This window comes from Hordeum vulgare, chromosome 5H (assembly GCF_904849725.1).
Source record: "Hordeum vulgare subsp. vulgare chromosome 5H, MorexV3_pseudomolecules_assembly, whole genome shotgun sequence".
Classification (NCBI taxonomy): Eukaryota; Viridiplantae; Streptophyta; class Magnoliopsida; order Poales; family Poaceae; genus Hordeum; species Hordeum vulgare.
Window position 1 is genome coordinate 502,848,763 of NC_058522.1, and position 26,772 is coordinate 502,875,534.

The window sequence follows — 26,772 nt, forward strand, 5'->3', positions numbered from 1 at the left end:
TAGCGCATGCGTAAATGGCCATTCCTCATCATGTGATACATTACGACTGTATGTGCAAGCTACACAATGTGAATAACAATATTGAATGAATCAACGAATGAGTCAACAATTTGAGTAAGAAGAAGCAAAACTTGCGACCTCTTCCTATAACGCGCACAATGGCCACCTTGCCTATAGCATACCCACTATACCTTGAAACTTGACGACAGGGTCCGAATGACGTATCCTCGATACGATAACGGCCTCATATTATGATCATGCATGATGTGCATGTCGTATGGCGCAATATGCGTGGAACAATTAATGCATTTCAACTTAAAATGTCCCTCCGCTGCTCTTGCTTATGAAATCCGCGGGTACGACCAACTATGCATCGCGCAACAATTCGTCCTTTATAATCGAGCAACTCACCACCCTTCTTACTCTAAAAAAAACGACGTGACATTCAAAAATCAGTTTCATGACATTTGATCGAACATCTATCGAGCAATGATGTTTGCGAAGAAGACGGTTTTAAATAATCGAGTAGTGTAGGAGTAGTACGGATCAGTCGCATGCCAGCAGAGACCATCAATTTTCCCAACTGTATGCTCTCGCACGCACCCCAGGCTCCAGCCGCGAAACCAAACCAATAGCAGCCGGAGCAAAAAACGAAACAAAACTCCACATTTCCGGAGCCGAGCCAAAGCCAAAGCCACAACCCAATTCCTCTCCTATTATTTTTCCCCTGCCCCCGCTCCCGCCGCCGCCGCAGAATCCCTTTTTATAACGCCCAGCCGACCTCCTCCTCCGCATCTCCGCCCTCCGCCCTCCGCCACAAGAAACAGAGGCAGGCATCAGGCCACGCACGCCCATGGACAGCAAGCTGCAGACCCCGCTGCTGCCGCCGCCGGCCGGCAGCGAAGGCGGCGGCGACGATGGGCACGGGTCCAGCAAGCGGCTGGAGAGCATCCTGAGCGACGAGTCGGTGCCGTGGGCGCGGCGGATGCTGGCGGCGACGGCGGTGGAGATGCGGATGCTGGTGCGGCTGGCGGCGCCGGCCGTGCTGGTGTACATGATCAACTACCTCATGTCCATGTCCACGCAGATCTTCGCCGGCCACCTCGGCACCCTCGAGCTCGCCGCCGCCTCCCTCGGCAACACCGGCATCCAGGTCTTCGCATACGGCCTCATGGTACGTACGCCGCCTCCCTCCATGGATTTGACCATCAGCAGCAGTAGGAGTACTCCTCATCGGATCCAGGGGATTCTCCATCGGGCTCAGATAGTCAGATTAATCATTAATCAAATAGCACCCGGATTCCAGCAAACTCGTCGTAGGCTACGCGTCGATCGGCGTAGCAGCTGAGCTGAGCTGCCAACGTTTGGCCTCGTGTAGTTGACTGCTCCTATAATTAACGAGCAGCAGCAGCAGCAGCAGCAGCAGCAGCACTGAACTTTAGACTCGGTCGCAGGACGACTCGAGAGTGCAGCAGCGTTTGCTTTGATTTGGATGCAGTGTTGGTGCAGTGCATGGATCCGATTTCTCCGGGGCATCATGTCACGTCGCATCACGGGTGACCTTTTTCTCTTCCACAAAAAAAAATAACGTCGCGTCAGGAGCTCGTGTCTTGTTGTTGGTACAACCAATTACTTCGACCTTGCATCCTGCCCTGCGTCTCGTCCCTGCCTGTGTGTAGTGTAGTCCTCACCTACTCGTGATAGATAGGAAGATAGATAGTACTACATGACGACTGGTTATGGACTCGTGGTATGGCGGGAGGGAAGTGAGACACGTAGCCGCCTTCTAGAAATTAGAGTAGATGCAACCCAACACACGTGGGAGACATTGCTATCGGTACCGGTGCACGCCGTGGCTCTGCCTCTGCGACTGCGCCCCCTCAATGCTTCCGCCCACTGTGTTCATACCTGCTACCGTGTTTTGGTGGGCCGTGTAATTGAAAACGATAAAAATAATTGCGGGGTAATTGAAAACAATAATTGAAGTTTCTGGTTCCAAACTTTCTTATTCAAATGTTCGTTTCAATTTTCTTTAGCCCCCGTTGCTGTTAATGTCGCGAGGACCATTCATACGATGATCTTCGAAACTCTTAAACCGTGTTTCGAAATGCATTCCATTTCACATAGCTTCATATGCGATTCAAACGCGCTTACTTTCGAACATGCTTTATTTTTTCTACTTCAACATTGCTTCAGAAATGAGTTCATTGCATTTCAACGGAAACTCCATGCATTTTGAAACGTTTCCTTTTAGACATGGTTTCATTTTATTTCGGTATTGCCGCAAAATGGGCTTCAGGTGCAGTTTTCCTAAACTGTCGCAAACGTTTTTTTGAACACAAATTTCTGCAAACTGAAATGCCCCAAAATGTTCACTGGAATTCGAATGCATTTCAGAGCTAGTTACGATACACTTTGGAACAAATACACGATGACTTCATAAATTCCACAAGTCTCTCATATATTCAGTGAAGCGGCACAAACTAAAATTCAGGACTTCTATATACATCATGGAAAAAAGCCGCAAACAGAAGCTATATTTCAGAAAAGTGCCACAAGCTGAAATTTCACATTTGTTTACTGAAATTCAAATGCATTCCAAGTTAAGATACACTTCAAATCAATTACACAGCCATGTAACATTTTTTTAGAAGTTTCACATATATTTACAGAAGGTAACAAAACTAAAGCAATTTCAAATACAAATTGAAATTTAATGCAATTTGCACTGGATTTCTATCATATTTCTTTCCCAATGCATAATTGGAGATATATTGCCCATGCATCTGTCAGTTATTTCAATCATATGTTCTACTTGAGGTTCATTGACATATGCATTACATAATTATTTCATTCAGGTTTCACAATTTCAAATACACTCCACATCAATTTCACAAAAAGCCGAATCATTTTGGAATTACTCCCTCCGTTCCTAAATATAAGACCTTTTAAAGATTTTACTATAAACTACATATTTTAGTGATATTTTAGTGTAGTTTCACACATTTTGCTCCCTATCTAGTCTATAGTGAAATTTCTAAAAGGTCTTATATTTAGGAACGGAGGGAGTACAAAACTAGAATTCTAATTGACCAACTCTGCAATGCTTTGCAGCTTGGCATGGGGAGTGCGGTGGAGACTCTATGCGGGCAGGCGTACGGCGCGAACAAGTTCGACATGCTGGGCATCTACATGCAACGCTCCACTGTCCTGCTCATGGCCACGGGCATCCCGCTCGCCGTACTCTACGCCTTCTCCCGCCCCATCCTCATCCTCCTCGGCGAGTCCCCCGAGATAGCCCGCGCCGCGGCCATCTTCGTCTACGGCCTCATCCCGCAGATCTTTGCCTACGCTGCCAACTTCCCCATTCAAAAGTTCATGCAGGCGCAGAGCATCATGGCGCCCAGCGCCTACATCTCCGCAGGCACACTCGCCATCCACCTCGTCCTCAGCTACCTCGTCGTGTACAAGTTTGGGCTAGGGCTTCTTGGCTCCTCGCTCATGCTCAGCATCAGCTGGTGGGTCATCGTCATCGGGCAGTTCATCTATATCGTCACCAGCAGCCGGTGCCGCCTCACGTGGACTGGGTTCTCCCTCCAGGCATTCTCCGGCTTGCCTGAGTTTTTCAAGTTGTCCCTTGCCTCTGCCATCATGCTCTGCCTAGAGACTTGGTACTTCCAGATACTCGTGCTCATTGCTGGCCTCCTCAAAGACCCCGAAATGGCTCTTGCATCGCTCTCCGTCTGGTAACTGGTTTTTAACGCAACCTGTCCTTGATTGCCTACTCTGCTGAGATGATGACACAACTAATCATTCTGTTGTGTTTGCAGCATGACCATTTCAGGATGGGTGTTCATGATTTCTGTTGGATTCAATGCAGCGGCCAGGTAAAGTTGTTACTACCAGTAAAGTTTTCACTTGCTTCAGGTGAAATGAACTGGATTCTTACATGCATGTTTTGCAATACAGCGTGAGGGTGAGCAATGAGCTTGGCGCAGGCAACCCCAAGTCGGCGGCGTTCTCTGTGGTGGTAGTGACGGTGCTGTCATTCATCTTGGCAGGGATAATATCGATAGTCATCCTGTTCTTCCGTGACTACATCAGTTACATTTACACGGGGGGCGACGATGTGGCGGCGGCAGTGTCCAAGCTGACGCCGCTCCTAGCGCTCACCCTCATCCTCAACGGCATCCAGCCAGTATTGTCAGGTATATCAGAACACACAGAGAGAACACAAATTTTTCCTGTCCAGTTTTGGGGCTCTCAGCTTTAGACAGAAGCAACCAAAGTATTCGATTCGTTCATAGTGGGAGCACACTGATGGGGAGGTTATAAACAGGTGTGGCCGTGGGGTGTGGGTGGCAAGCGTTCGTCGCCTACGTCAATGTCGGCTGCTACTACGTCGTCGGCATCCCGCTTGGCTGCCTCCTCGGCTTCTACTTCGACCTCGGTGCGGCGGTAAGGCATCCGTGCATGGTTCTGGATAACCTCACACATATCATGTTTTTGACATATAAAAGAGTGGATGACAAAAAATGCAGGGCATCTGGAGCGGTATGATTGGAGGTACCTTTATGCAGACTGTGATCCTGGTGTGGGTCACTGTGAGGACCGACTGGAACAAAGAGGTACACTTATGAGATTCCCTCAACCGTAATTGACATTAGGGCCTGCAAGACTGCATTGAGTTTCTCTAAGCTCTAGCTATGCGGAATGACTTGGAGACCATGATATTTTGATGGATGCTCATTCTGAACCAACATTAGTACTCCCTCCGGCCCAAATTAATCGACGCACACTTAGTACAACTTTAGAGTACAAAACTAGTCCCTCCGTTCCTAAATACAAGACCTATTAAAGGTTTCACTATGGACTACATACGAAGCAAAATGAACGAATTTACCCTTTAAAATATGTCTGAACACATCTGTATGTAGTCCATAATGGAATATTTAAAAGGTCTTATATTTAGGAACAGAGGGAGTAGTTAACAAGTCACACATTGCAAAGTTGAAGACCCCCAAAAAACACCAATGCGCCACTCACAGACGCATTACAATATTAGCATGTGGATGGTCACCTCTCACCTGGTGGTTATCTAAGAGACACACGAAAGACTCATGACTGATTTGATGCCAAAAATTGGCATGCCAACATTTGGCAAATGTCAAATATTGGCTAGTGCTTGCTTGATTATCATGTTTACTTGCCAACGTCACAAGAAGTTGTCAATTTTTGGCAACTTTTGATATTGCCAATTGTTGACTTGCCAAGTATTGGCAATACCAAATGTTGGCATCAAACCAATTATCCTCTTATTTCTGGTCTGATTGCAGGTCGGAGAAGCGAGGAAAAGATTGCATAAGTGGGAAGGCAACAAGGCGCCTCTGTTAGCAGGCCAGGAATGAAGCAACTGATCGTGTATATGATCAGCAGAGATGGGGTTCGTTCGCAAGTTGATCTCCCTAAAATGTGTAAAATGCATTGTTCATCGTGCAATCCACCATTGAAATTCCGTACTTCCGATCTGCTATCCCGGCTTCGCAACCACGACAGCAGCGGCAATCTTGTCATGTTACTAGTAAGTCTATGGCGTTGATAGATTAGTGTGAATGAGATCACTTTTTTTGTGTGAGATATCAATATTGTTGAACTGGATTAGGGGTACAGTGGCCAATAAAAGTCCATTAGCCGTGTGCATATATTATGCCAGGCATGCAAAAGTCAATCTAAAGCCTGATGTCATAAAGATGCTCTCATCATTTGGTCTTCAAATTCTTCTCTCCCAAACTGTGAACCCAATTGAGAGTCTCTTTTCATCATTGTCTTGGGACTTTTCACCATTGTCTTCGTGTGACAAGATCTTGGAAAGTGAATCTCATGTTGACAAGCTTCACTTTTCCCCTTAAGTACTTATGGCCTACGAAATTGTTGAGTAAATAGGCAATTTTCCAAGTGTATTAATTCAAGAGATAATAACTAGCATGACATTGACTAGACTGATGATGTACTGATCTTGAACTAACCTAGTACATACTACGCATATAGTTGATACATCTATGCATGCAAGTAGTACTGCTAGGATAAATACGAACATGAGGATACACGAGTCATACCCTTCAATAGGTCAGTTGGCCGTAGCAGCAGCGTTGGCGTTGGACGCGGCCGTAGCAGCAGCAACATCCTCTGCCCTCTTCTTCTCAGCTTCAAGGGCGACTCTTCTTCTCAGCTTCAAGGGCGAGACGATCGGCCTCGGATGGTGAAGACATGGTGATGACGAGGACGACGCGGATGTAGACGAAGCAGACAGACGGAGGCGAGCAGTCGCGTGATCGCTCCCAAAAACATAATCGCCCCTCTCCCGTACAGGAACCGGAGAGGCGGGGTTTCGGAGACCTGCTCTCCCGTCGACCGTGTACGCGGTAAACGGGACGGAGTCGTCGGCGGCAGCAGCAGCAAAGGAAACGAACGCGTGAGGCAGATGTGATCTGATTCTCGTGACGGCTAGGGTAGGCGTTAGCCTGCTTATAAAGGCGGCTGAGCGGAGAGACGTGGGCCGAACCCACGTCCGAGTCGGTAACAGCCCACGATCCGACGTCTCGGATCGTGTCGTGTCCGTTACGTATTCTCCGTTCCTGACCGACAAAAATAAGCGCGTAGGTATGAGCTCGGCTCATTCCCGCAACCCGCGGCGCGTCGTGACGAGGCGTGGCGTGGCGAGACGGGCAGCGGAGGAGGAGTGCGCGAGGGCACCTTCTCTTCTCACTCTTCAATAGCATGTGGAAGAAAGACCCTTATAAAGGGGTCTAACTTCTCCTCCACTAGCGGGGTGGGACTAAACTTCCCACCACCTTGTCATGCCACCACCTACATGGGCCCTTGGAATTTTTTCTGAAATTCTCTAATGGACCTAAAGCCCACTACTAATTTCAACAAATCTCCCACCAGATCTCAAGGGCACATCGTGTTCCGTCGTTCCAATCACTGTTTTAATATACCAGCATTTCAGTGAAGGCGTGTTAAGGTTGAGCTTCACCTAGAGCAAGTAGCTACACTCCTTTACAACTGAACAATGGACTATGCCTTGAATTGTCAGTTTGGCGTAAAGAAGTTTCACCACAAGTCTTACTAGTACTAGGCTGCCGAAGGTGACCCCTCGGGTGGAGCATATTAGTCACACTCCTGGCCTATTCATGAGTTTACTAGAGGTCATCCAAATCTCATAGACTGTGACCAGCAGTCAAGCTCATATAGGTGTGTTCCTCCAAAGATCGCTCTGTAGGACAGCATCTTGCTTACACATAAGCTTTAGAACACATTAAGACAGTAGTCATCCTACCATATAGTATCCGAGAGCATTGCATCTCCAACGGAGTGGGTTAGTAAAGTTACTCTCCTCGGTTCACCACTGGCTTGTTTTCCTAGGTCCTATTTCACGGGATCTCCGATCATATAGGTTGGGTTACTGCCATGGCAACTCATGTGGGTCTCATACCCATCTCCCTCGATGCACTATCTATCACAACATGTGATAGCCCTTTAGTAAAGGGATCTGCCAGATTCTTAGCCGTTTGGATGTAATCCAACGCTATCACTCCGGAGTTTCTCAAACGTCTGACAGACTTCAATCTCATTCTTATATGTTTGTTGGACTTCATATTGTCCTTTGAACTCTTCACTTTGACAATAACCATCTGATTATCGCAGTTCATAAGGATAGCCGGAACCGGCTTCTCAACCACAGGTAAGTCCATCAAAAGATCTCGAAGAAATTCTGCTTCAACACGAGATGTGTCTAATGCTGTTAATTCTGCTTCCATTGTCGATCTCGTTAAGATCGTTTGCTTGCAAGACTTTCAGGAAACAGCACCACCCCCAAGAGTAAACATATACCCAGTAGTGGCCTTCATCTCATCAACATCAGAGATCCAATTCGCATCACTATACTCTTCAAGTACCGATGGGTATCCCGTATAGTGAAGTCCGTGGTTGACAGTACCTTTCAGGTAGCGCATAATTCTTTCAACAACACGCCAATGAACATCGCCCGGGTTTGCAACAAACCGGCTAAGTTTGCTCACATCAAACGCGATATCAGGCCTCGTTGCGCTAGCTAGGTACATAAACGAACCGATAATTTGAGAGAATCTCAATTGATCTATAGTTGTGCCTTTAAACTTTCGAATAAGCACACTAGGATCATATGGTGTTTGAGAAATTTTGCAGTCTGAATATCCAAAGCGACTCAAAATCTTCTCAACATAGTGGGATTGCAGAAGTGTAATCCCACCCTCATCATCTCTCAAAAGCTTGATATTCAAGATAACATCAGCCACCCCAAGGTCCTTCATCTCAAGGTTTTGAGACAGAAAAGACTTAACCTCCTCAATTACTTTGAGGTTGGTTCCAAATATTAGTATGTCATCAACATACATGCACAATATAACTCCTTCGCCCCAACCATGGCGATGGTATACACATTTGTCAGCTTCATTAACAACGAAGCCAACAGATGTCAGAGTTGTATTAAACTTCTCATCATTGCTTAGGTGCTTGTCTCAGACCATATAAAGATTTCAGCAACTTACACACCTTTCCTTCCTGACCTTCTATCACAAAGCCATCTGGCTTTTGCATATAGATTTCCTCATTTAGCTCTCCATTCAGGAAAGCCGTCTTAACGTCCATTTGATGACCGAGAAGACCATGAGAGGCCGCTAATGAGAGTAGTACTCGAATGTTGGTCAGTCTAGCCACAAGTGAACAAGTATCGAAGAAATCTTCTTCTTCTTTCTGGGCATAGCCCTTGGCCGCAAGCCTAGCCTTGTACTTTTCAATCGTACCATCGGGCCTAAGCTTCTTTTTGAACACCCACTTGCATCCCAATGGTTTGCAACCATAGGGACGATCAGTGATTTCCCATGTCCCGTTAGCCATGATGGAATCCATCTCGCTACGGACCGCAGCTTTCCAGTAATCAGCATCTGGAGAAGCATACGCTTCTGAAATAGAAGTGGGATTATCATCCACGAGGTATACGAAGAAATCATCACCAAAGGTCTTTGCAGTCCTTTGTCTCTTGCCCCTACCACGGGCTTCCTCGTCATCCTCCTCAGGATTTTCATCATGTGTTTGTTCATAGTATTCCATAGGAATGGCAGGCTCAGGAGTTATTTCAGATTCCTGTCTAGAAGTGCTTTGCATATCTCTCATGGGAAATATATCCTCAAAGAATGTAGCATCCGTCGACTACATTATTGTACCGACCTTCACGTCAGGTACCTCAGATTTCACTACTAGAAATCTATAGCCTACGCTATTCTTAGCGTATCCCAAGTTAACGCAGTCCACAGTCTTTGGTCCAAGCTTACGCTTCTTGGGGATCGGTACATTGACTTTCGCCAAGCAGCCCCAAGTACGTAAGTACGAGAGCGTCGTCCTTCTCCTCGACCACTCCTTGTAGGGAGTGACCTCATTATCTTTTGTAGGAACTTTATTCAGGACATGACACGCGGTCAATATAGCCTCCCCCCACCATGCCTTGGATAAACCCGATGTATCTAACATGGCGTTAACCAAATCAGTTAGAGTACGGTTTTTCCGCTCGGCAACCCCGTTTGACTGGGGTGAATAGGGAGGCGTCCTCTCATGAATAATCCGTGTTCCGCACAAAATGAATCAAATTCGTTTGAGAAGTACTCTCCACCACAATCAGACCGGATTCGTTTAATTTTCTTTTCAAGTTGATTCTCAACTTCTGCCTTATAGATTTTAAAGTAGTGTAGAGCCTCATCTTTAGTATTTAATAGATACACATAGCAATATCTAGTGGAATCATCTATCAATGTCATGACGTATTTCTTTCCACCTTTAGTCAACACACCATTCATCTCACAAAGATCAGAATGTATGAGTTCTAATGATGCCAAGTGTCTCTCCTCTGCAGCCTTGTGAGGCTTGCGAGGTTGCTTTGCTTGCACACACGAATGTCACTTAGAACTTTTGGCTAAAGTGAAAGTTGGGATTAAATTCAGTTTTGCTAGCCGCGACATAACACCGAAACTTATGTGACAAAGACGTGAATGCCAAACTTCAGATTCATTAACACTCGAATGAATATTGTTCACGACTTTATTACAAAAATCTGCAAGAGAAAGGCGGAACAGACCTCCGCATTCATAACCTTTTGCAACAAAAAGTCCATATTTCGTAACAAGTACTTTATTAGACTCGAATACCAACTTAAACCCTTCTCTACACAGAAGGGAGCCACTAACGAGATTCTTCTTGATGGTGGGGACATGCTGCACGTTCTTCAGCCGCACGATCCTTCCCGAAGTAAACTTCAGATCGACCGTGCCAACACCAAGAACAGAAGCACTCGCACCATTCCCCATCAATACAGACCCGCGACCGGTGGCCTGATAAGAAGAGAACAATGACATGTCAGCACACACATGAATATTTGCACCCGTGTCCACCCACCAATCGGTGGAGTGACAAACTAAAAATACAGTAAGTAAATTACCGTACCTAGATGCACCACTCTCATTGTTGCCCACAATCATATTGGAAGACTTGGAGTCTTGCGCCGGCTTCTTGTACTTGTTTGGGCATTTGTTCGCCCAATGTTCCTCTGAACCACAAGTATAGCAGCCATCTCCCTTCTTATTCTTCTTGAAGGGCTTCTTTCCCTTCTTCTTGAAGTCGGTATTCTGTTGGACATAATTCTTTCCCTTGGGCTTGTGGGAATTGAAGTTCCTTTGATGTACCATATTGGCAGCACAAGAGCTTTCCACCGCTTTTTCATTGGAGTCCTTTGCTCTCGAGTTCTGCTCAACACTCAGATGGCCGATGATGTCCTCTACTGAGAACTCATGCCTCTGTTGTTTCAGAGTAGTAGCAAAGTTCCTCCATGAATTAGGGAGCTTAGCAATTATACAGCCCGCGACAAACTTGTCCGGCAAATTGTACTTAAGAACCTCAAGTTCCTTAGCTATGCATATTATCTCATGAGCCTGTTCCAATACAGAACGGTTGTCAACCATTTTGTAATCGTGGAACTGCTCCATAACATACATCTCACTCCCAGCTTCGGTGGCCCCGAATTTAGATTCGAGAGCCTCCCACAAGTCTTTTGGCAACATGCATATGTAAGTATGCATCAACCAGCTTATCTCCGATCACGCTTATGACTGCTCCAAGGAATAGGACGGTGGCCTCCGCGAACTTCTTCTCCTGTTCAGGAGTGATCGTTTCCGTTGGAGTGACACCGGCTACCCAGAACACGTTCATCGTCGTGAGCCATAAGCTGGTTCTAGTTTGCGAATGCTTGAAATAAGTACCGGTAAACTTGTCCGGTTTCGGTGCAGCAGCAAAACCATTACTCGAAAAATTCCTACACACATTAGGTTTTTGGATTGTTGAGTAAATAGGCAATTTTCCGAGTGTATTAATCCACGAGATAATAACTAGCATGGCATTGACTAGACTGATGATGTACTGATCTTGAACTAACCTAGCACATACTACGCATATAGTTGATACATCTATGCATGCAAGTAGTACTGCTAGGATAAATACGAACATGAGGATAAACGAGCCATACCCTCCAATAGGCCATTTGGCCGTAGCAGCAGCGTTGGCGTTGGACGCGGCCGTAGCAGCAGCAGCATCCTCTGCCCTCTTCTTCTCAGCTTCAAGGGCGAGACGATCGGCCTCAGATGGTGAAGACATGGTGATGACGAGGACGACGCGGATGTAGACGAAGCAGACGGACGGAGGCGAGCAGTCGCGTGATCGCTTCCCAAAAACCTAATCGCCCCTCTCCCGTACATGAACCGAAGAGGCGGGGTTTCGGAGGCCTGCTCTCCCGTCGACCGTGTACGCGGTAAACGGGACGGCGTCGCCGGCGGCAGCAGCAGAAAAGGGAACGAACGCGTGAGGCAGATGTGATCTGATTCTCGTGACGGCTAGGGTAGGCGTTAGCCTGCTTATAAAGGCGGCTGAGCGAAGAGACGTAGGCCGAACCCACGTCCAATTCGGTAACAGCCCACGATCCGACGTCTCGGATCGTGCCGTGTCCGTTACGTATTCTTCGTTCCTGACCGACAAAAATAAGCGCGTAGGTATGAGCTCGGCTCGGCTCATTCCCGTGGCGAGGCGGGCGGCGGAGGAGGAGTGCGCGAGGGCACCTTCTCTTCTCACTCTCCAATAGCATGTGAAAGAGAGACCCTTATAAAGGGGTCCAACTTCTTTTCCACTAGCGGGGTGGGACTAAACTTCCCACCACCTTGTCATGCCAACACCCACATGGGCCCTTGGAGATTTTTCTGAAATTCTCTAATGGGCCTAAAGCCCACTACTAATTTCAACGGAAATTGTGGGCATACTTTGTTAACTCGTTAACGTGGTTTCGATGCTTTTAACGATAAAGGGGTTTCCCTCACTTTATATTATAAAGCAACCATCCGATATATCCAGCTCGTTGGGGTCACAACACAAACAAGCCCAAAATAAATAAAAAACAAGTGAAGAAAAGAGAAATAATTGCCGACATCGGCAGATCAGCGGAGCGGAGAAGACCGGCAACCGTTGTACCCTCTAGAGAAGTACAACTGCGATCCTAGAATTTCGAGGCGTTGCATACCAAGCAACATCTTTAAGAAGGAATGTGACGACGCTGTTGCTCGAACAAGTCTTAGGGTTTGATCCGGTATGCTGTTGAACTTCACTAAGCACCCGTCAAGTGTTGTATGGTAGACTGACACTGCTTGCAAGTTGCAAGTGTTGTATGGTAGATTGATAGTGCTTGCAAGTTGCACGTGTTGTATGGTAGACTGATAGTGCTTGCAAGTTGCAAGTGTTGTATGGTACTGATAGTGCTTGCATGCACTGATTAGCTAGGCGTGCGTATGCATCCTTGGATCAAGTCGAATTTGGCAGCTGCTTTTTTCTTTTTCTTTTGAGAAATAGTACTTGGCAGCTGCTGCAGGCTGCAGCAAGAGAACACAGCGTCGTCCAATTCCAGCTTGAATTATTGGGTCGCAAAAATAAGAGAAAAGAACGCGAACACAACCCAGCATGGGCCATAACTTGTCAGGTGGCAAAAAGGAGCGAAGCCTGAGGCCCATTTCGGGCCTGTTCGGGAGGCCGAAACCCTCGAGCAGTGCCGCCTTCCCCTCCCCTCCGCCTCCGCCTCCGGCATTCTCGTCTCCGGCGATTGCCAGTCCGCCGCCAACGCTCTTGGTAAGGCCAACCCCTCCGTCTCCTCGGCGCGCTATCCCCTCTGAATCCATCGTCAATTTGGCTTCCTCCCTCGCTTGCTCACCGCTTCTCTTTACCGCAGCGATGTCGCCCTCGAAGCCTCCCCCGGCCGCCTCCAGCTCCGGCGACCTGCCCGCGGACGCGCTGTACGAGGTCCTCCTACGCATCCCGGCCAAGGAGCTCTGCCGCCTCCGCGCCGTCTGCCCCGCCTGGTGCGCCCTCACCTCCGACCGGCACTTCGTCGCGGCGCACAAGTCCCGCCACCGCACTTCGCCGCCCCTCCTCGCCATGGGCTACCGCGACGATAGTGGGGTCAGCGGCGTTGCGATTTCGGATCTGTCGGGCAACGTCGTGAAGAGGATTCCAAGCACCGGGTATGAGATTGTTACGGTGAGCAAGTCGGGTGATCCCATTGGCCGGATGTCAAGCAAGGACGATAGCCTCTGTACGTGTTGTGCGCACGCGGCTAGACCTCGTCTGTTTCAACTGGATTGATTACCCTCAGGCCTTCTCGGTGCTGAACCCGGCAACTGGAGCTATTATCGACTTGCCGACCGGCCGCTCGGACGAATTGGAGCATGAGCTAGAGGTGGGGGGAATAGACAAATGGCGCTGTCATTTCGAGTCGTGTGCTTTTGGGCAGGTCTCCTCTACCAGAGAGTACAAGGCGCTCCGCATCTGTAGCATTCCTGACCGGCTGGTATGTGAGGTTATCACCTTTGATGACACCAACCATGGAAGCTGGAGGAGAAAGCAGGACCCTCCGTCCCATATCTGTACCAGTCGCAAGATGAGATGTGTGGTCGTCGATGGGGTGGTGTACTTCTTGATGGATTTTTTCTCCACGAACTTGAGAACTGACATGATAGCCATTGAACCTGGCAGCATAGCTTCGTTCAATCTCGAGACAGAGGATTGGATGGATGTTCTACGCGGTCCAGAGCCGGTGTACAAGTATGTGCAAGAGCACGAGGTTTATGGTTACGCAGAACTGGAACTCCAGCTATCACTGGCTGAGTTGAGTGGCTCCTTGGTTATGGTTCGTAATATTCATAACATATCTGTTGACTTATGGTTTTTGATAGATTCTGAGAAAGGTGTCTGGGTCAAGAAATATAGCATGCCTTCAGATTTCGCTAAGCCTTTTAGTTACCCTTTTCTGATATTGGATGATGGGAGGATCTTTTTCAGTGTAGAGGGTTATTTACAAGGTATCTGTGGTAATGCAGAGCCAGGACAAAGATTTCTGGTAAGTTATGATCCAAGGAAGGACACTTATGCTGATGCACTAACACTGGGAGATTCCATATCCATTGACATTTACACAGGAAGTCTGCTGAGTTTATAGAGTACCTGTCACTAATGAAGTGAATATTGTTTACCACCTTATGTTGTAAAGTTGAATAATTAGTGAGACAATGTCTGATGCATGCGTCGATGAAAAAATATGTTGTGCTTTCAGAGTTTGTTACTTCCTCCGTCTCAAAATAAGTGTCGCAAAATCTGTACTAAATTGGTACAAATTTCATACTAGATCAACGACACTTATTTTGGGACGGAGGGAGTATGTTAATCTTCTATACATTTTGCATCAGAATATTTGCAGTTTTATTTTGTATGGCAATTTGGGGAGTTTGGTCCATGAGTTACTATATAGCTATGGTCTGTTTGTAATATGGTATTTCATGTTTCTCATATCGAAGTATCAAGCTGCAAGTTATAGTATGACATTAAAGGTCCTTAACAGTTGCTTCAAAACAAAACATTGCTTCCTGGTGTACATTGGTGTCACTGAATCAAATCTTTTGTTTAACTGTTATATTTTTTCTTCCTTGAGGCTGCTTTCTTTTGTCACCATTCTTTCACTGATTTTTGTGCCTGTAGCCGGCTCCATTTTTTAAGTTACAAAAATTAACTAACTCAGGATGAATCGATTAGCTGCTGTTAGTAGCAGCCGGTGTGATCTGCGGGAGGCTCGTATCGTATGGATATTTGAAAAGAGGCTCAGATAATCTCTGGCTGTGGTAATTTACAATCTCCCTTCTCCACTGCTTGCATGTAAAATGCAAAGGATGAAAGGGTACCTGTGCCTCCAAAGTACTCCCTCTGTAAATCTAAGTAGTGATCTAAAAGATCTTATATTAGTTTACAGAGGGGGTACATTAATTAGTCTGATATATATTTCTATGACAAGATTTTGTAGGTTTTGGTTTACTACACAATGTATAGCAATTTCAGGAGTTTGGTCACTGGGTTACTGTATAGCTATGGTCAGTTTGGAATAAACAAGCTTCTGATGTGGTGTTTCAAAATATAGTAGTCTGCTCCTACTGCATAATTGGTTCCTTTCTACTGTAGAACAGATAATGCTTAGCTCGGTAATGTCATGCACAGTAATATTTTCCATGATGGTGATGTTTACTCGTTGATAATTATCTCACATTTATGTCGTCCTTGAATGTTGGGATTTTATTGCAGTGGCTCTAAAATTTTCTTTCAGTTCAGCCGAAGTTTGTTTTGTTCTAACCGAAAATTTTATGCCCAATGTAATGGTATTTAAAAAAAAAAACTTCCACTGTATCAAGGATTAGCTGTCTCCAGCTCTACAGTTTTATCTTGCTTACAATGGAAAATTTCGTTTCCATCAACTACAGAAATGTGCTTTGATCCATTGTAATGACTGTAGTTGATGTTTGAGCTGATTGGTATGGACATCGGTTTTTTTTTTTTTTTTTTTTGCATGGGGCGCCATAGTGTTAAACTTAGAGCAATTCCGCCGTTTGAGATATAACACTTCTCTAGAAATGAAAAGAGAAAAAATTTCTCGTCACGCCTGGCCAATTCCCCAATGCCGCGGCGCTCTAGGTGAGTCCCAATCCCCCGAACCCTCGAGTCGACCACTACGGTGACCACTGTCCGCCGACCGCTTTTCCCTCCGCCCTCCGCTCGCCCGCCCTGCTGTTCACCATCGCGCGAGCGCTCTCGGTAAGGCGAACTCCTCCCGGCACACATCCCCATCTGGATTCACCGTCGATTTGGGGGAGAATTGATTTTAACGCCCCTACTTTGCTCGCCTTTGATCATATCCCTTTCTCGGTTTGCCTCCCTGTGAACCTTCTGTCTATTTCTTGTTGATTGCCCCCTTTGACATGCTTAACAGATCTGTTTGTATATAACCATCCAATAAAAATAAGATTAGACATAAGTATTCTTCATCTTCAGCTTAATAGGGGCTTCTCTGAACTTCGTATGAATGTCAATCTCCATCAGCACTAGGGTTTTTACGATTTAGACAATCGTACAAAAGCCACGCAAAGTTCATAGATACAGAAGGGGAAAAACTTGACTTACCGTGGGGCGGCAATGAAGGGCGACAGATTTAAGGGGGGCACGAGCGGAGCAGCAGGGGCGACAGACCGGGGCACAACAGCTCTGGCGGCTGGTTGCCTCGCTAGGTCGGACAAGCAAAGAGAGGGAGAGAAGCGAGAACCGAAAGGAACGGGTCAACACTCCTCTGTCTCGTGTTTTGAGGAAACTCCATGGGTGTATTAGTCCAGATTTCGTCCAAATTAGCTAATTGAACAGACAAAAACTTCAAGGGGGGCAATCAACAAGAAGTAGACAGAACTAGAGGGGTTCAAAGGGAGGCAAACAAACAAGGGAGTATATGATCAAAGGCGAGTGAAGTGGAGGGGGGGTTTAAATTAATTCTCCCTCGATTTGGCGCCCTCGCTTGCTCATCGACGTCATCTACCTATCCAAGCCGACAGTGATGTCGTCCTTGAAGCCGCGCCCGTGCCCTGCCGTCTCCAACTCCGGCGACCTGCCCGAGGACGCGTTGTACGAGGTCCTCCTCCGCATCCCGGCCATGGAGCTCTGCCACCTCAACGTCGTCTGCCCCGCTTGGCGTGCCCTCACCTCCGACCCGATCTTCGTCGTTGCGCACAGGTCCCGCCACCACATGGGTGCCCCGCTCCTCGTCGTGGTCAACCAGGAAGATGGTTAACCATAATGGTGTTGTGATTTCGGATCTGTCAGGCGATGTGGTGAAGCGTGTGGGTAACTTTTATTTTGGCAAAATCAGCGGTGTGGGTAACTTTTATTTGCCCTTGTTGTTCCTTTCCATACCCTTCATCGGCGGCTAGGATTTGGGTCCATCTGTCATTGATGGAATCTTATTCGGCCTTGATCTGTTGTTGTTTGATCTTGAGGATCATGGCAGTGGCTATTAGTTGTCGCTTGAATAGTTCCTCATCTAATAGGTCTTCAGGAACAATGAAATCCTCGTCTTTGCGGCTACACTCCTCTTCAGAAAGAGGGAGGTAGTTGTTATCCTCGAAATCATCGAGATCCTCAAATTTATCCAGATCTGTGTGTCCCTCCGAATTGTGAGGCCATTCTTCGGGTGAAGCGGGATCAACTGGGTTCTCTTGGTCATCCAAGGTGGCATTTTCGTCTGTTCCCGTATTGCTCTCCTTGCATTTACGTGCTCTAGGCTTTTTTCGACGTTGGCGCCGTCGGGGTTCATCACCACTCCTTTTAACTGGGGTGTCGTCATACTTCTCCCATGTGGCGTTATCATCCTTAGGGGTGACCACCATGTACACATCATATGTGGAGGTGGCGGTCCATCGTCTCATTGTGGGAGGAGCAGGTGTATCGATATCCGTAAATGGGTCTTCAACCTCGTCCGTAGAGAAGTCTAGCATATCGTTTAAGTCATCATTAGTGACTACTAAGTGGGAGGTGGGTGGGAAATAAAGTTTCCTGCACTTGGGCTCAAAGTCAAACAGATCATAGATCGGGGCCGAGCCGTCCGAACTTTCTGTTGCTCGGGTCCGGACCAGCGTCTTGTTTGACAGCGAGGGATTGGCTGGACTAGTCCTGGGAGCTTCAATGGAGTTGATCTCCGGTGCGTCAACACAAGAGGTGTGTTTGTACAAGGTTAACTCCTGATTTCCGAACGCAATGATCAGATCTGTGCTTAAGGCCGGATCTAGAGTAGGCACGATCCTGGATGCGAGGTCAGGGAGGGGACCCGAAGTCGAGGCTTTGGGATTTTTGGATGTTTTGGCTAAAGCCGAGATCCCAGCGAGGACCAGATCGCCTTGGGCATCGGGGACGTAAACCAAGTCGCCGAACTTGATTCCCTCGCCCGAGGTGAACCCACCAATCTGGCCATGGTGACGAGTTGCTTTGGCATGCGTGGCAGTGATGCCGAACGCGGAGAGCTGGTCGGGGACAAAGAAGTCCCAGGTGCTCATGCCTTCATTAGCGACCAAGCGAGCCATCGATCCTTCTGATGATCCTTCAGTGGAACTCTCAATGCAAGCACCAATGTTAGTGTCAAAACTGGTGGATCTCGGGTAGGGGGTCCGAATAGTGGATCTTGGGTCGATGGGTAACATGAGACAAAGGAGACGGTGTTTACCCAGGTTCGGGCCCTTTCGATGGAGGTAAAACCCTACTTCTTGCTCTTGTTTATATTGATGGTGTAGTATCGAATACATAGTTAATCTACCTCAAGATCGGATGTTGTGGTCTAAACGCTAGGAGTAATGAGCTTGACCTACCCTACAAACTAAAGTCCTCTGGTTTATATACATACCAGGGGTGCAAGGGTTATACAACGTCGGTTACATCAAGGAGGGGACACACCGACCACCACATGACCATGGAGTCACGTCGAGTCTTCGGAAGAGTCCATCTCAAATACAACATCACTCTATTTATCCTAAGTCCAATAATGATGGTAGAACAAAGTCCGACCCATGGAAATAGGTAAGGGATCCGAGGACCCCTTAGTCCCGGACTCCCTCAGCACCCGAAGGCGAGTCCATGGCGCTGCCGTGAGCATCGTCTTCCTCGACCTTGCGCGCATGTGTCCATTGTCTTTCCCGTTGTGGACTACGTGCATGACATCGACTACGAGGAGCGGAGAGCCCATACAATGTCATCTGCTTCCCCTTCTTCATCTGTGGCAATCGTAGTTGTTCGATCACCATCGACCTCGACTTTGACCCCCGCCCGGCGAGCCAAGACCACCAGCATGTCCAGGGTGAGCACCCACTTCATTTCCCTCCATCAATTTTGCCAATTGCACATTGTAGCCCCGTTTTACATGAGAGCCCGAGCCCATCACCGTCGGACCTCCATTCCGACGAGTGTTCCGACCATGTTAGCCGTGTTTTCTTGTTCGTAGATGATCGCCGTAGAGCGTAGGCTCCATTTCTGTCACTAGTCGTCGTTAAACCTGAGAATGGTTATTAAAAAACCGGGTGTAACGGGTCGGTTCTTACTTTGGGTTTGATTGGTTTAGGTTTTATTGGGCTGAGATTTTTTTAGTTTGGTTTTGGTTTGGGTATGGAGAAACCAATTTGGGTATAGTTGGTTATGGGTTTAAACGGTTTGGTTATTAACTGTTATAAACTATGTGTCCAAACCAATTTCTAGGTATTGGTTATATGCAATAATCAACGACGACCGAGAACGAGTAAGTTTGATCTGCGTGCATGATGTAATGCACTATGTAATTATGTATTGTTGGGAAATACCACATGAAAATTGGAAGTGTTTGCTTGTGCTTTCGTTAAGCAATTTGGTTTTAATACACTTGTTAGTGAGCTTTTCAGCCATGTGCATGTTCTTTTTGCCTCTTGTTGTGTGTTGACTGTATCTCAAGGATAACTTTATTTCCAAACTGTTGTAGATGCACTTATGTCTTTTCTATCTCATTTGCTTCTTAACATGTCAATTTGTGTAATTATATGTACATTAAAGCAAACCCATAGTTATGTACTGGGTTTAAAATCATGGTTATGTATTGGGTTTAAATTGGTCTGGGTGGAAAGAATAATGGGTTCGGTTTTGGTTGGGATAAAAATAACATTAAATGGGTATGGTTCAAATGTGGTTTTGAGAGATAAGTGAACGGGTATGGTTCAAGTATGAAACCATTGATTTAGTCGCCCGTGTTAGTCCTTTGAAGCCTCACGTTTGAGCTCGTCGTCGTCGCCTCTGTACCACGTCATCAACGATGCTTCCATCGTCGTTCGGGTCCGTGCAATGCATGCATGTGTGTGGATTTCAATTGCAGAGAGATATGTGCCCTCCGTCGTGCCTTTGGGTCACCGGAGCAACTTCGGCGCGACCCCATCGTCCTCTGCCTCGCCGCTCGTGCCTACCCTGCTTTGCTCTGCTTTCCCTGCTAATGACTCGCTGACTTGTGTGCCCATGCGTACCTGGGGTTTAAGTCAAATAAACAGTGACCCCTCTTACGTCAAACCGGCCGAGCTAGCCTAGTCTCTCTCATGCTTTGCCATGCTTCCGGCTCCAACTCAAGGCCTTTGTAATCCTCGTCTTCAATGCTAGCAGGGATCTAAAGCGAGCAAAATTCACAAATGAGAAACACTAAATCCCCAAACCCAAATCCAGCAGGCTAGAACCCTAATCCGAACCCTAAATCCCCAAATGCAGCAGGCTAGAACCCTAACCCTAAATCCCCAATTCAAATAGGCTAGAACACTAACCCTAATTGTGAGCACTGGCCTCGTACTTGTCGTCGTCCTGGCTGTTTTCGCAGAGCATGCCGGAGTAGTCCCCTCTGTTGTCGTCACTGCTTTCCTCCTCATACTCCATGGCGGTTCGCGGACGGCACGGACGACGGACATGGCACGACTGGCGGGGCGGAGCAGCAGAACGGTGACCAGCGGCGGCGGCTCGAGAGAAGAAAAGAGAGTGGGAACAACACAGAGAGTGAGCGAGATGCGAGAGAGTGAGCCCAGATGCGGTTTCGATGCGGGTTTGACCGCGCCGCGTCGTGTGTTGCCACTGTAGCGCCATGAGACGGCGTGAGCTCGAGCCGTTACGTCAGGTCGTCAGAAAACGGGACCCACATGTCATAATGGAGGTTAACTGGGACGAACAGAAGGTTTTGTGTTTTTTTCAAATGATTAGGACAAAAATCAATGCTGTGCGTAAAGATTTCGTAAAAGAGTTTTTTCTACAGAGCCACGCTTCATTGTGGTGGTTTTCACAATACATTTGTTGTACTTCCTTCATTCTTAAATATAAATCTTTAAAAAGTTCACTACGGATTACATATAAAGCAAAGTAAGTAAATTTATATTCTAAAATATATACATTCGTATGGGACTGAGATCAGCCGAGATGCCTTCAGCCAGTCACCACGTGACATGCGCCTATACATCTACCATTCAAAGGAGACCCAACGTCTCACAATGGTCTAAGTGAAAAAACATTCAGACTTGCTTTTTTCTGTCATCTTACAGTAGCAAGGGGTAAAGAAACAGCGATTGGTTAATCTGTACATGTTCATTTCAGGAAATAAAATATTTATACATTGAAATCGAGAACTGCATGGGACCGATCAAGCATGAATCAGACTAATTCATCAACGCATCCCTCCATCATCCATATATTAGAGAGTTGGAAAAGAAGTCCATACTTAGAATATGTACAGCCGAACGCCTTAAACCCTCTCAAACGATTAGACAAATGGCCCAGACACTCATAGATTTAAGGAAATAAAAAGAATCAACTAACCTTTGCTCCTTAAAATGGTCTCAGATCGTTCGGGCAGACCGACAGTTTTCATATCCCCATATGTCGACTGATTAAATATAAAGGTCGGATCAATACAAATATATTTCAACACTCCCCTCACAGGCTATTTGAGTTCTTGGACGTGGGATCGTTGTAGGCCGTACAATTATTTATTTTAAATACCGTGTTGCCAAAGTCTCGAAGTCAACACCTCTTGACTTTAAAACTATATTAAATCCATGCTTTAATCAGCACATCCAGTCTGAATTGATAGATAGAAACGGATACAGTACTATATTTTAACATTCCTTTGTGACGTTTACATGGATCTAGACCGCACCGTGTCGAAAACAGAAGACGGCCCCCGTTGCTGCTCACTGGCATGCAATACTTCTGTGTATGGTCTGGTGTTGGCCCCAGGTCGGGTGGGACCTGTTCCTTCCTAGTTGACTACTCCCTCCGTTACTAAATATAAGTCTTTTAAACGATTTCATTAGATGTCTACATACGAAGCAAAATGATTGAATGTACACTCTAAAATGTGTTTATATACATTCGTATGTAGTCCACGAATGGAGGGAGTAGAAAACTTCACCATACCCTCGCGTATGTTACGCAAAATAAGCCCAAATGTATGGCAACCCAATTTGGCCTACTCGTTCCAGCAACAGAGCTTGCCGCCTTAGGCCCCAATGGCAAGTGCCACATGGTGCATCCTGTTCCTATCCAGTGATGCGCCACACGCAAAATACTGTGGTATGGAACCTGCTGCCATGGGCTAAGGCAATAGGAGCCGCCGCCACGGTAGTTTTGGCAATTCTATTCGCATGCATATTGGTAGCTTCAAAAAGAAATTCGGATGTGGCCTTTTCTGGTAATACGTTCATGTAGATGGTTTTTTATGCAATTTTTTTATCAACAACCACAAATACATTAATTTAGGGCGTATCGAGAAGGAAAACTTACTAAGCTTGCTTTTTTATGGGAAGTTGCTTGGCTGAGAAGAAAACTTGCATGGATAGTTTGCTTGCCTACTGAAGGAAACTTCCAAGAATAATTTGCTTGCTTACTCTCGAAATATTTTACCATTTTTTTTTTCAATTTTTCATGCTCTACCATAGTTGGTTGACACCTTGATACGGTGGAGTACGATGACAATCGGAAGAGCATGACGCTAAGGGCTTGGACTTTCGTCAAATAAGGTCGGAATAAGATAGTGCGGTGGCCCTCCTCCAAGATAAAGATCAAACCAATGTTACCCATTCATTCTTTTATATAACATGTGGATACATTTTAGCAGTGACTCTAAAAATACTAAACTATTTATAGTGCCCTTCCTTTTTTGGTGGTAAATAGCAAAAACAAGCTTTACCTTGGGTAAACCTTCATGATTAGAAGGCAAACTATTGTTCCGTTATCTCTACGATAGTGGAGTAGCCTGGTTCGCGGGTCGAGGAAAGCGCTCCCTGACCCGGGGTCGATCGACCCAATCGAGGGTCGGGGACGACGTGGGGTCGATGTTGTTTGTTGGGTGGATCGCGCCCCTGATCGATCCATGATACCTCATACCGGTAGGGACGATTGCAAGACACTAGCCAAGAAAATCTATGTGGCATCGGGAGTTCATGGTCAATCATGGCTTACCTGGCAATCGTGCTCTAAGTTCTGAACTCTTTCGGACTGTTGGTGCTCATGCTGCCGCGATTCGCCACTTGCCTGCGGTCGTCGAGCTGCCTACTGCGGTATGTTCTCACTCCCTTCCCGGACCCGCATTCCCGCCATTGATGGACACGCGCCATGCTCGCCGTCGCCGCTTGAGAATCCGATGTTGACTAGGGATGAAGACTACGCAAGGAAGAAGGAACGGCGGAGAGGCACAATAGAGTGTTGGACAGCTCGAGGCTTGTAACTGGATCGGGCTAGAGTTTTGCAGATGAGAGATAGATTTGGGGACAGTTTTTGTAGACTTTTTTTGGGACACATATACGCATAGGCATCGTGTGAAACAAAATGGAAGATGAAAATATCACGCCAAGAGTGGCTACCCCTATGGCCCCATTTTTCCTGACGAAGACGGTAGGAAAATAAATTACCGCGCAGGTTGTATCTTTTCACGGGGAATGTCGGGATCTTGGTTTTCCTACATGGCAAAATCACCACGATCCGGGGTCTTCGACCCGAGATGTTTTGGATCGCGATCCACGTTCCAAATTGACGTCATGAAGATGTATACCCCTCACCGCATCTTGTTCTGGAGGGGTGGCGACCCACGACTCGCGACCCCGTTCCTCGACCCGAACGACCCTGATTTCTGGCAACTATTACCCGACTCCCTATAATGGTATGAAACTGCAATCCTTATTTCCGGTTCGGTTACACATGATATGTTGATTGTTTTGTACTCCCTTTTTTTGGGGTTTATTATAGGGCTCAATTTTTAAACATTTATTCAACCAAGGTAGATGGAGTATCTTTCTGAACACAAAGTTCAATCCCCTTTTGCTCTAGAACCCTCGTCCTCACCGGGCGATGTCATGGAGAGTTGCGTCGTCTACATCTGAGGTGAGGTCCTGACAAGACTCCCCGTCTCTGCCACGGAGCTCCCGGTGTGCCATTGCCCTCATCTTCTTCTCTGGAAAATCAACTTACACACCACTGAATTTCAAGCAACTTCCAAATAGCAAACGCGCTATCCTTATTAACTGGGTGATAACTGAAAACAACGACCTGTTTGAGACATCAAAATTTGGCTAAACTTTAGCTATTGTGAACCGTACGTGACCGGCATCTGCCGATGAGCCGATCCACACTCACGGCCGATCTGTCACACCGGCTCCGGAAGCTAATGGGACCCGGCGGCAAAACCCATGCCACCGCCGTGTCCGGCCGCGTAGCCCTCCTTGGAGTCGGCGCCCTCGACGTGAGCGCCGACCGGGGCGCGGCAGATAGGGCAGGTGGGCGAGCGCGTGAGCAGCCAGCGGTCGATGCACTCCCGGTGGAACCCATGGCGGCACGCCGGGAGCACGCGCACCTCGTCCCCGGCAGCGTACTCCGCCAGGCACACCGCGCAGTCGCCTGCGTCGGCGTCCTTCTCCTCCTTTCCTCCGATGGCATCGTGCGGCGGCTGCTGCTGCAGGACGACCACGCGCACGGGGATCGCCTCGAGAGCGCGCTTGGTGTCCTCCCGCGGCAGCGCGGCTCCCGGCGAGCGGTCGCCATAGCCATAGGGTTCAAGGTGACCGCTGTAGCGAACGGCGCGGATGCAGGCGTAGGCCGCGCTGAAGAGGACGTAGGAGACGGTGGCGACGAAGAGCACGATGGTGGTGCCGCTGAACGCCGTCTCGAGGCGGGCCCGCTGCGCGTCCATCGGCTGGGCGGGGCCCGGCGGGGGCGCCGGCGCGGCCAGGAGGCGTCGAGCGGCCCAGCAGCCGCCGCGCGGGTGCAGCTGCATGGCGAACTGGAGTTCTAGCCTTCTAATCTAGGTTGTGCGTGCGTGCGTGAAGAAGGTGTGCGAGCTGGAGCTGCCCTTTTTAAGGCGGGGGTGCATGGTATAGCTAGCAAGGAAAGATAGCTTCACGCGGGCATCCGGATGAGAGAAACGGAAGGTGGAGGGAAGCTTCATAGCGTAGCCGCTCCGCTTCTCCGCGCGGCGCGACGCGCCGGGGGCTGTGTCCGTCCGTTTCTGCCGCTCAGCGGTAGTAGGTCCGTCCATGGAGCCTGGCTGCGTTTGAGGCGGTGCCGCGCGCACGGCTAGAGCGTGCCGATTTTCAACCGGCTAAACTCCTTTCCACGGGTAATAGACCCTACGTATCGGCCGGCTGAAGCTCGCCTCGAATCGGCCGCCTCGACAATCGTTGGATCCGCGCACGAACGGCCAACGGATCAGCCAACCGCTCGTTTGCAACATGAGGCATGTACTCATGTTACACTCATCTGTGCCGTATTAGCTTTGCAATAAGGCACAAGTTGCAAGCGCAACAAATCCCCAAATTGTATTTGAAAATGATAGATGCCGAACGTTCGGAATTTGATTATACGGGGTAGTACTGATGCTAGAACCCCTTATTTCTAAAAAAATCAGGGTCTTTGAAATCGAAGTAAAAAAATACAAGTTTGTTGAGGTAAAGGGAAAAACATGCGAGTCCTAGGATTTTGACTTCATATTAGTGTACCTTGCAAATGTGAAGAGCATATGTGTTCAACATATTTTGTATGTAAAACCACTATTTTTGTTAATAGATATGATCAATTACATGTCAATTTTGAAGTGTATTAGAGGGAGAGAGATTATTTTGACATTTCGAGTATTTTACAAGGTGTATTTTGGTCATCTCCCTACTCTCTTAAGAATCTTGGACCTAACTGTTGGATAACGTAGCATAAATTCAAAAATTTCCTACGCATATTCAGAACTTCCTATGGAGAGACCAGCAACGAGAGAGAGGTAAGAGCATCTTCATACCTTTGAAGATCGCTAAGCGGAAGCGTTGCTAGAACGCGGTTGATGGAGTCGTACTCGCAGCGATTCCTATCTAGTGCCGAACAACGGCACCTCCGTGTTCAACACACGACAGCCCGGTGACGTCTCCCGCACCTTGATCCAGCAAGGAGGAGGGAGAGGTTGGGGAAGAACTCCAGCAACACGACGGCGTGGTGTCGATGGAGAGACGAGGTCTCCCGGCAGGGCTTCGCCAAGCACCGGCAGAGAGGAGGAGGAAGAAGAGCAGGGCTGCGTCGAGAGAGAGGGAAAAACCGTGTCTCTCAATGGCCAAAAGTGCCCGATATATATAGGGGGAGGGGAGAGGGGGTGCCACCCCACCCTAGGGGGTGCGGCAGCCCCCCCAGATGGGAGGTGCGGCGGCCAGAAGGGGGAGGAGGGGGTGGCGCACCATCTGGTGGGCCTTAGGCCCACCTGGCCTAGGGTTTGCCCCCCCTTTTCTC

General features: G+C 47.7%; 3 protein-coding genes across 3 annotated transcripts; 2 read left to right on the plus strand and 1 right to left on the minus strand.

Annotated features, from left to right (window-relative positions):
* The first annotated feature begins 550 nt into the window (after positions 1-550).
* On the plus strand, positions 551-5,749 carry LOC123400124 (protein DETOXIFICATION 40-like). Its single transcript, XM_045094534.1, has 7 exons — positions 551-1,174; positions 3,115-3,746; positions 3,831-3,887; positions 3,970-4,208; positions 4,340-4,458; positions 4,542-4,628; positions 5,337-5,749. Exons 1-7 carry the CDS (start codon positions 854-856, stop codon positions 5,406-5,408), a joined length of 1,527 nt encoding a protein of 508 aa, XP_044950469.1. The 5' UTR covers positions 551-853; the 3' UTR covers positions 5,409-5,749.
* A 6,608-nt stretch (positions 5,750-12,357) lies between these two features.
* LOC123400125 (putative F-box protein At3g47150) lies at positions 12,358-14,348 on the plus strand. The gene is made up of 2 exons (XM_045094535.1): positions 12,358-13,248; positions 13,349-14,348. Exon 2 carries the CDS (start codon positions 13,351-13,353, stop codon positions 13,759-13,761), a length of 411 nt encoding a protein of 136 aa, XP_044950470.1. The 5' UTR covers positions 12,358-13,248; positions 13,349-13,350; the 3' UTR covers positions 13,762-14,348.
* Positions 14,349-24,226: 9,878 nt separating this feature from the next.
* LOC123398354 (RING-H2 finger protein ATL64-like) lies at positions 24,227-25,237 on the minus strand. Its single transcript, XM_045092831.1, has one exon. The coding sequence runs from the start codon at positions 25,196-25,198 to the stop codon at positions 24,674-24,676; it is 525 nt and encodes a 174-aa protein (XP_044948766.1). The 5' UTR covers positions 25,199-25,237; the 3' UTR covers positions 24,227-24,673.
* Positions 25,238-26,772: the final 1,535 nt, after the last annotated feature.